Source organism: Podarcis muralis, chromosome 2 (assembly GCF_964188315.1).
Source record: "Podarcis muralis chromosome 2, rPodMur119.hap1.1, whole genome shotgun sequence".
In the NCBI taxonomy this organism is placed as follows: Eukaryota; Metazoa; Chordata; class Lepidosauria; order Squamata; family Lacertidae; genus Podarcis; species Podarcis muralis.
Genome location: NC_135656.1, coordinates 22284637 through 22294774, shown reverse-complemented (window position 1 = coordinate 22294774; position 10138 = coordinate 22284637). Strand labels below are relative to the sequence as shown.

Genomic DNA, 10138 nt, shown 5'->3' with positions numbered 1-10138 from the left:
CACTGCAGAAAATGTGGGTTCTCTAATGGAATGAGGCCTGAAGTTGATAACAAAGTCCCTTGTCTAGAAGATGCACTTTGTATGCACTTTCATGTGAAATATATAGTTTATATCATATTTGATGGGTATACTTGAGTTATAGCAAGGAGGTGCTGTACAATTTTTGCAACTGCCTCCCATCTTTGCCCTATAAGGTCCTTGCTGCTTGTCAAAAAGACAAGCCACTTTTGTCCCTAGAAAGGTAAAATGCTCAAGGGCTCATACTTACAGAAAAGCCATTTAAGTCAGATTGCACAGATATGTAGCGTACAATTAATATAGTCAATTCCTATAACAAGGGCTGGCAGATACCTAAAACCACCCAGCATGTTGCTTCAGCCACCATCATCAATTCATCCTTTTTTTATTTACAATCTCTGTAGCTCGGATGTGCCATAAAGAGGTTTAAGATTTCTCTCCTGTGACCCCCAGGTGGCAGCAATAAAGATCTCCTGCTATCAGGCTTTGAGAAGACTAACGTTTAGAGGAACCCTTATCATGAAAAGGCATACCTTCAAAGCCCAAGTTAACCTATAGGAGAATATTCTTCCCAAATCTCCCTATATCCATTGCTAATCAGCAGACCTTCTCATGATAGCAAGCTAGTTAATGGATCATCACAGCTACTTGTAGTTTATCTCACAGCAGCCCAGTTGTTCGCAAGGCAGAAATAAGCTTGCAGGCTCAGCAGATTTTGCCTACAATAAAAAGTCACCTAGAGTATTTCCCTCCTGCCTCTCATCCCCTTCATCCCACCATTTCTTGGAATGCTGCCAGTGTTTTGGAAAGCTGCTGTGTTCTGTTCCAGAGATCTATACAGATTCTTAACTGCAAACCCATAAATATTTGAAGGAGGAAGGGGAGAATACTGTATATGTGTGTGTACACACACACACACACACACACACACACACACACACGAATCACATCAGCACTGGATATTTGTGAGGACTGTACATTTGTTTTAATAGCTGAAAACATTTACACGGTTAACTGTAGAAACAGCAGGTTCATGAAGCATTTTCCTCATTTTTGTCAAAAACATTCAAATAAAACCCGATCCAAATGGAACATGAAAAACACGAAAGCTAATATGGAGCCAAGGAGGAGCTGAGGGTTGCTATCATTAACAACAAAATTCCAAAAAGGAAACAGAAACACTGAATGAGGGAAGTTTAAGTATGCCGTATAGCAAAACATGAAGTGATGCAGAGCAGGTAAGTCCCTACAACAACCAAGTTCTTGCACATGGGAGCAATTCAGACATGAAATGCGGGCAGAAAGCAGTGAAACATCTCAGAAGAATGAACAAAACAGTGGGAGCTATTCTGGGCTTGCAAGGCATCAAGTACCCCCATAAGTGCCAATGGGAAGTTAGGCTGCTTCAAGTCTATGGGTAGCTACAAGATATTCTGCCACTGCATCCTGGGTGCTTTGAGAAACCCATAAATTCATATAAAAGATGCCATCTTTATATATGCCAGCAATCACCGCTAGCCTGCAAACTCAAACTTTAGTAAGTCACGTATGTTGAACCTGCTCTTTCCAGGGCTACAATGTCAACTGTCCATTCCTAATCAATTCAGAAGAAAAGGCAATATTTAATTTTGTGCTCTGGAACCATTTCCAGCTTACTGTTTATTACAGCAACAGAGCTCAGATAAAGCCATACCTAGGAGCCTGGATTTCTGGCTTCCTACAGCAAGAAACAGTGTACAAAGATACATGATGCAGGCTGACAACAGTCTCTGCTCTTTGTGGAGCTAGTACAGTTTTAGAGTCTTTGCCCCTTTCTTTGAGCAAAGCAAAGCCACTCTTCACTTCACCGGCAAGCCCCTGGGAGCTTAGCTGTTTTCCCCTCTCTGCACCAACCACCACAGGATGAATTCTGTGTGACTATGCGAAAGCAGTGCTTCCAAGGCGGAGAAATGTGCTCAGCTACAGAACTCACAAGGGACTGGTAGGTGGCTACATGAGGATGGACAAGCTGCAAAATAGATACAACATACACACAAAGGCTATGAGATTACGATACTCTCCAAACTGCTTTGTTAGCATCCCTGAGCCCTGCTGTCATCCGAGGGGGGGCAAGCGCCACGTATTCCTGTGTGAGGACAATTGTGAACCCAAGCTACCGTCCTCCCCTCTGTGTCGAGATGAGGTTTCCGGTGGCTTTTCAGATCCGCACCTGAAATCAGTTTCATTCTCTCTTGTGCACGTTAACCACCTCCAACGAGAGGGGAAACAGATCCCGGTAGCGACCTAGGGAAAGCACAGACTGAGCAGAGACACTTCCCTTGGAAGTGGGTTAGTGGGGCATGGCTGTTATCCTCATGCTCTGGGAAGCTATGGGGTATGTCACCATGGGGGTGGTGGCGTGGCTCATGGTGATGCCCCCCAGTGGCTGAGCCATGGACACGGCCACAGGCGCTACGGATACAGCCACAGGAGCCATGGAGACTGGTGGAGCCATCCCCTGGGCAATGGTCTGAGCCAGCGCTGCTGACAGCGGGGTGATTTCTGGGTTCATGGGAGGCGCTGCGTTGCTAGGGGGAGCTGCCTGAGCTCCAGCTGGAGCCACCAAATCCTGCTGGGACACAGGCCGTGGCTGCAGAGCCTGGCTGCTCAGGGTGGTGTGAGTCTGGGCAATGCTGTGGTTGTAGTTGGTGACGGTGCCCACGGTGGGTGCCAGAGTCTGCTCAGTAGCCGGGGCCGTGGTGCTGAGAGTTATCACCTTGGCCTGGTTGCGGAACTGGGCGTTCTGTTCCAGCAGGACCTCGTTGGTGGCTAGGAGGTTGTTGACCTGCTTCTTGAGGTCCTCCACACGTTTGCGGAGCATGATGTTCTCCTCTTCCAGGAGCCGGTATTCCACTGTGCGAGGACTGGTGAAGTTGTACTCGTAAGTCTCAAAGTGGAGCCCGTCTACACGCCGCCGCTTCAGCACAGGGTCGTGATCATCAAAGCACCGGTCGGAGTCGTACATGGGGTCATAGGGGTCGTATCGGCGCACGGGAGTGGTGATGCCCTGTTCCCGGGTGGCCAACCCCCGGCCGTCGTACTCGTAATCCCGCTGAAGGTGCTGGAATTTACATTTGGCCCCGCGCTGGCAATCCCCCTTGAGAAAATCCCTACAAATGGGGACTTCCTCCTTGCTGTTGGGGAGGTCGGCTGGGGAAAGGCCAAGCCCAGCTGCCACTTTCTGGCGAAGGCGTGGGGGTAGCTCCCCCGTCTTTTTGTAGCAGTCTTCGTCTTCCTTGGTGCCATGGATGAAGCGGCAGTTGATGCGGACGCACTCCTTGTTCTGGAAGTCGTGGCAGAAGATGAACTCGTTCTTGCTCACTCCCAGGTTGGTCACCTCGTTCATGTCGGGGTGGCGGAAACGGCAGCGCTTGCCCCGCTTGCAGACATTGCGTAGGAAATCCCGGCAGATGTCATCGGAGTTGGCACTTGCCTCATCGCTGCCGCTCCCACTGCCGTTATAGGTGTTGTCACGGTCAGGCATTTTTTCGTGGCCTTGTGCAGGCTGGGTGCCCAAAATCAGGTTACTGTGCAAGTACAAGAGAACAAGTAAGAAACGCAAGAGGGAAACCTGTCCAGTTAGATGATGATGATGATGATGATGATGATAATAATAATAATAATAATAATAATAATAATAATAATAATAATAATAGATTACTTCAGACTGGGAAGAGAACACACGATACATCAAACAACACTTTGTATCAGATCCAAATATTTTATAGTCTATATGTACATGTATATCCTCTCAGGAGTGCCTGGCGTGCTCTGGTCCATGGGGTCACGAAGAGTCGGACACGACTAAACGACTAAAAACAAACAAACAAAAAATATCCTCTCAACTATCAGAAAGAAATTACTTATCTGCTTGGACTGAATGGCTTCAATACTCCTTTTAGTTCCTCCTCATACTTTCCCCTAGTTCTATCTTTTGAGAACAGATGATCAGAACTAAACACTGCACTCAACTCAGGGTGGAACTATATTACTGGCCTATATATGGGCATTACATATGCATACCCAAGACCACAAAGGCAATATGATCCAACAATTGAAAAAGATGCTGCTATTTACTTTGTTGGATGATCAAGCAAAGATTTTATTAAGTCTGCGGCTGCCTGCATAGGATCTAATTAAATTTCAAGGTAGTTCAGGATCCAAATGCAACATAACCTCAGATGGATTGCATACCCTTTTAACATTTGAAAGTAAGGTAAAAAAGGTAAAGGTAAAGGACCCCTGGATGGTTAAGTCCAGTCAAATGCGACTATGGGGCTGCGGCACTCATCTTGCTTTCAGGCCGAGGGAGCCAGCATTTGCGCACAGACAGTTTTTTTCCGGGTCGTGTGGCCAACATGACTAAACCGCTTCTGGCGCAACGGAACAGCGCATGAAAATGCTGTTTACCTTCCCGCTGCAGCGGTACCTATTTATCTGCTTGCACTGGCATGCTTTTGAACTGCTAGGTTGGCAGAAGCTGGGACAGAGCACCTACTCTATTCCATGGACTCAAAGCAGCTCATAATAGTTTTTCTAAATCTTAACAGTCTTACCCCCGAAGGATTCACACTCTGAGAAGTAAAATAAGGGTTTAGCAAGTATGAAAACAGAAGGTGTCATTAAGGTAATTAATAAACACAGGGTAAAATCTAGTGATAATTTTTTCTTCTGCGTAATTTTATAGTTATGCAGTACTACTTATTATTTCAGTATGCAAAACACTGAGCTACAGCCTAACTACTTCACAAAGCTTTATTTTTAACCATAGTAATGAACGTCAGCCATTCACTTATACGGTAAATAAAGGGATACACTCAATGATGCCATATGAATAGGAGCTACTCTCTGTCCCTGGTAACCACTGGGTGATATCCAATTAAGGCATAATCAAAGCAGACCCACTGAATTCATGTGCCAGATTGAGCTCTATGCATTCATAGAGTAGAACGGATATCTATACTGAGGGGTTTTCCCCCAATCACATCTACAGTCTGCTGTGGCACAGCCCAGACCAAAGTTTACCAAATGGCTGAGAACTATTTGTGTGTGTAGCTTGGTTTATGGCAGGCTGCTGTTTAACAAGGAAGGAATGAAGCTAAAACAAAGAAAATGAATGACTGCAATTCTTTGAATCTTAAAATCAACAAGGATTTCAACTTGCTACATGTATACCCAACATTCCTAGCAATGCTTAGAAATAATTCTTTGAAGACTTAGATCACCATGAAGACTAGCAGCTTGAACTTTCAAATAGTTCACAAATGTGAAATCCTACATCAGATAAAAGAAGCTCCTACCCATCTTCTGTCACAGAAAAGGCATGGTTAAAAAGTTGGACTCAAAGATTTGTGGAAATGGGAGGGCACCCAATTTGCAAGCAAGCAGGGTGTGTGTGTGTGTGGGTGTGGGTGTAGTCTGCAGAAGTGGCAAAATCTAAAACAGGAAAAGGGTGAACAAAACCCCACACAAGAATAGCATGCATTTTCATTCTCATACTTCTGATTTTGCTTTAAAATTCCAAAGTAAGAGCTTAATGAAACTCCTATGGGGTCTTTTTAAAGCCTACATTTCCAATTCTATTCACATTTACCTGGGAGTGAGTCCCACTGAATTCAGTGTGATTTTCTTCTGGGTAGACCTATACAATATTATTCTTTACATTAATTTACAACCATGCCATTTCTAAATGACTGCCAGCTAAAGCTCCAAACGCCAAGAATATTTAACTTCTGACCCTCAGCTGATCATCGTATAGATAAATCATTAGTTGTTAGGAAGCCTAACTTTACCTTCATGACACAAAATTTTCAAAGTCATGCCAGGGTAGGTTACGGCAAGGATTCAGACTTGATTTGTCCCACAAGAGCTATAGAAAGGAAAATAAAAAGTCATGCCTTAAAATCTTCATTTACATGCATTTGTTTTGATAGATCAAAAATATTTTCTATCCTATCGTAGTGTCAGGATTTTAACATAGATTTTAACTGTCCATTCTATTGACTTTTACCTTTTCACATTAATTTATAAAGAACACCTATGCATCTGCCATAGACCTACTTCTGATATGCCAATAATTATGAAGAGAACTGTAGAGTGCACTTAGTTCATACAGTGTCCTGGCCAGGTCCGCTGTAAATTATACCACATAAAAGAAAAATGCATTTAAGAGCGTGCCAAATGCTCCCCCCTATGGCTGCACAATGCAGAGAGGAAAAACAGCCTTTGAGGAAGGCTTAGTCACCATTACTATCATTCTGTAACAAATCTGTTAGTTTTTAAGGCACTACAAGACACGTCGTTGTTTTGTTACAATAGACTATATATAGCTACCCTTCCACAACTTATTGGTGAGGCATCCCCCCAAAAGCTCCTCAGAAACCCTAGGGATTCCACTTGTGTCTTTGAAATGAACCGTACATCCTTACTGTACTTCTGATCATTATGTGCTGCTTCCATGCAGTGTGTGTTCTTAAGTCACAACCACGATCTGCTTTTAGCAATTGTGTTACAAAGATGGCAGACACAAACTTTATTAGGAACATATTGGACCGGTCAGATAGGATGCCCCCACCCCATATCTTTCTTCAAAAGTTGCTGCTTCTTTTTATTTGGCGATGAAGCAGTTTGGCTGTTTTCCATGAACTGGGTACCATCCTGTGGTACTTTTGATGACAGGCAACGTTGATCTCGTGTGTGTGGTTTTGCTTTTTTTAAAAAAAGAAGAAAACTAAGAGCCAATCTCTTTGCCCTCAGGGTGGATCGAGGATGTCTTCGGCTCAAGAGCAGTGACAACAACGTAACGAAGTTCTCCCCCCCCCCTGGAAGTCCTGGGCACACCTGAAATCCACAGCTCACCTGAAACTTCGCAGCATCGCCCGGCCTGACCCCCGCCCCCCCCCGAAAGAGCAACCCTAAGCCGGAGTGAAAACTTCCCGAGAGTCGGAAAGGGCCGAGGCAGGGCCTCAGCTCCCTCTCGGCGAGGGTCCGTTCGGCTGAAAGGGGAAGGAGACCCCGCGGCGAGAGGCCAAGGCAGGAGAAGGGGCCTCAGGGTCTCTTGAGGCTCGGCGGCATTCGTCCCTTGGGGAACTCTCGAACCCCGAGCCGGAGCGAAGGCCACGCCAGGCGTGTCAACCCCCCCCCCCCCCGCCACTACTCCAATCTCCCAGCCACTCACCCTCACTCCGACCTCCTCTGGTCCAAACAAAGCGCAGCCCCTTCCGCCGTGACGCCCCTCCTGCCGCCACCACCGGAAGTACTCTATGGTTCTTCCTCCGCGCGGGGCTGCTAGGGAGGGATGCGGGCAGCGGCGGTTGCCGTGGCAACGGGACTCCCTTTTCTCATTCTCTCCCGTCCCCCTGCATGTATCGGAGGGGACGAGGCGCTTTATACACCCCCCCCACACACACACGTTTTACGCTGCTGGGCTTTGTAACGAAACGTGGCGTGCGATGCATTCACGCTGCCGTAACCTCACCATGGAGCCTTTTCCGATAGGATTTCTCGCCGCTACCCCTCAACTATTACATGGCCCCGTTATTGTGCCCGCTGCTTATAGTCAGGGGGGTCTCCCGGAGCCCGGCCTTTCATACAGGCCAGCTTTTAACCTATGAAGCGTTTTTTCAACTGTTCCGATTTCCAAGAGACCAAATCGTGTAACCAAGAGATAAATCGTTTTGGGGAAATTTTCAATTGTCACAATTTAGTTATGGTAAAAACCTAACTCTTGCATGCGCCAGCCCAGCCCTCGTGAGAACGGGTTTCTACACAACCATTGCCCTTTCCCAACTCTCAGCACTTTCTACTCTAGGTCATACAAGGAATCAACTTGTTCTGTGGCTTGTATACTAAAATCAGGGGTTACCGAAGTGGTTGGTAGAGATGGTCTGCAAACTTTTAGGGAATATGCAGTGCGTAAAAATACAATTAAGAATTAAGGCAAAAGACCCCTGGACATCAAAGTCCAGTCAAAGGAGACAAAGGGGTGCAGCGCTTATCTCTTTTCAGGCCGGGGGAGCAGTGTTTGTCCGCAGACAGATTTCCGGGCCATGTGGCCAGCATGATAAACCGCTTCTATTGCAATGGGACACTGTGACAGAAGCCAGAGCACACTGAAACACCATTTACCTTTCCTCCGCAGCAGTACCCATTTACCTACTTGCACTGGTGTGCTTTTGAACTGCTAGGTTGGCAAAACCTGGGAAGGAACAATGGAAGCTTAAAGGTAAAGGTAAAGGTACCCCTGCCCATACGGGCCAGTCTTGACAGACTCTAGGGTTGTGCGCCCATCTCACTCTATAGGCCGGGGGCCAGCGCTGTCCGCAGACACTTCCGGGTCACGTGGCAAGCGTGACAAGCTGCATCTGGCGAGCCAGCGCAGCACACGGAACGCCGTTTACCTTCCTGCTAGTAAGCGGTCCCTATTTATCTACTTGCACCCGGGGGTGCTTTCGAACTGCTAGGTTAGCAGGCGCTGGGACCGAGCAACGGGAGCGCACCCCGCTGCGGGGATTCGAACCGCCGACCTTTCGATCGGCAAGTCCTAGGTGCTGAGGCTTTAACCCACAGCGCCACCCGCGTCCCTACAATGGAAGCTTACCCTGTTGCAAATTCGAACTGCTGACCTTCCAATCAGCAAGCCTAAGAGGCTCTGTGATTTAAGACCACAGTACCTCAAGAATGTGGGTTAAACCAGAGAGTGTAGGACTTGCCGATCAGGTTGGCGGTTCGAATCCCCACAACGGGGCGAGCTCTCATTGCTTGGTCCCTGCTCCTGCCAACCTAGCAGTTCGAAAGCATGTCAAAGAGCAAGTAGATAAATAGGTACCGCTCCTGCGGGAAGGTAAACGGTGCTTCCATGCGGTGCTCTGGTTCACCAGAAGTGGTCATGCTGGCCACATGACCCAGCTGTCTGTGGACAAACATTGGCGAGTAAAGCGAGATGAGCGCCACAACCCCCGAGTCATGCACGACTGGGACTTAATGGTCAGGGGTCCCCTTACCTCAAGTATCATAAAGCATCTAATAAAGCACAGCAGCCACAAGAGGCAGAAAAATAATCAGGTGACCCACTCAGCAATTTACAAGTGGTCTGTGATGTTTATCCACTGTGCTGCGTAACTTGATAAAGGTTCTCAAACTGTAGAAGCTAGTCTAGATCTTTACTGTACAGTACTGTACTGCTCTTGTACAAGAGCGGAAACTATCCTGCCTGGGTGCCTAACCTACAAATCTAGAAGTCTGTCAAGCATTTCCCTTGTAAGCACTTGCGGACCATGAAGAGTTCTGAATTCAACATGATGTGACAATCCATTTGTATTGCTCCGTATACCTTTCTTTTTTATGCAGTCCTTGTTTGCTAGCACCAGATTACTGTTTAAGGAACCTTGGATGGTTGGATGGATGTAACATCTGCATTAGAACAGAACTGTTATGGGAAGTGAGATGGCAGTTGTTTTTTGTGATGAAAAAAACAAGCCAGATTCATGTAAATGAACTAAAACTCCAGCCTCATGTTTCCAAAGCAGCCCAACCTAGCTAAAATTAATATGGGTGCTGACAACCCCAATGTATTTTCCAACCACACATTTCACTTAATCTTACACTGGTAGTTACTGTAGGTCAGGGATTCACATTCATGGGCATCATCTTGCTCTCAAAGTAGACCAGTAAGTCTTATCTCTGCCACATCTGAAGATGGCACAATACCTCCTATGAGCTCACAAGCAGAGACACTTGTATGGTTCAAAGCTATGCACCTGTTGATTCTGGCCCAAACAAAGGAGCAAAGTAGCTTATGGCGTTGGCCAGGTTAGAAGCAGAGGGTTGTATCAAACTGTTTTACTCAAGAGTAGGGATTAAAACTGGATATAACCCAGATTGCTTTCACTTAAAGAAACCTTTACAAAATATCAGCACCCATTTTAGCCTGAATACCAGAGGACTTAATCCTACCCCACCCATGAAGTGATTTGAGTGCAGTAAGATACGTATGTACTGGATGCTGACACACGCACCCTCCCCAATTTCTCAAAGTTCCCCATAAACAACCTTTGCATAACTGTTTCAAACCTTTTACTGA

General features: G+C 46.4%; 1 protein-coding gene across 2 annotated transcripts; it reads right to left on the bottom strand.

Moving 5' to 3' along the window:
* Positions 1–980: 980 nt before the first annotated feature.
* ZC3H10 (zinc finger CCCH-type containing 10) lies at positions 981–7316 on the bottom strand. 2 transcript variants are annotated; one of them, XM_077924016.1, is made up of 3 exons: positions 7235–7316; positions 5850–5926; positions 981–3584 (listed from the first exon to the last, which is right to left on the bottom strand). In XM_077924016.1, exon 3 carries the CDS (start codon positions 3539–3541, stop codon positions 2348–2350), a length of 1194 nt encoding a protein of 397 aa, XP_077780142.1. In that variant the 5' UTR covers positions 3542–3584; positions 5850–5926; positions 7235–7316; the 3' UTR covers positions 981–2347. The 2 variants fall into 2 exon arrangements, with proteins under 2 accessions (XP_077780142.1, XP_028568491.1); XM_028712658.2 differs by lacking the exon at positions 7235–7316 and adding an exon at positions 6916–7195.
* Between the last annotated feature and the right edge of the window lie 2822 nt (positions 7317–10138).

Coding starts and splice junctions, on each gene's coding strand:
- ZC3H10 (XM_077924016.1), bottom strand. CDS start 3,541: ATGCCTGACCGTGACAACACCTATAACGGCAGTGGGAGCGGCAGCGAT.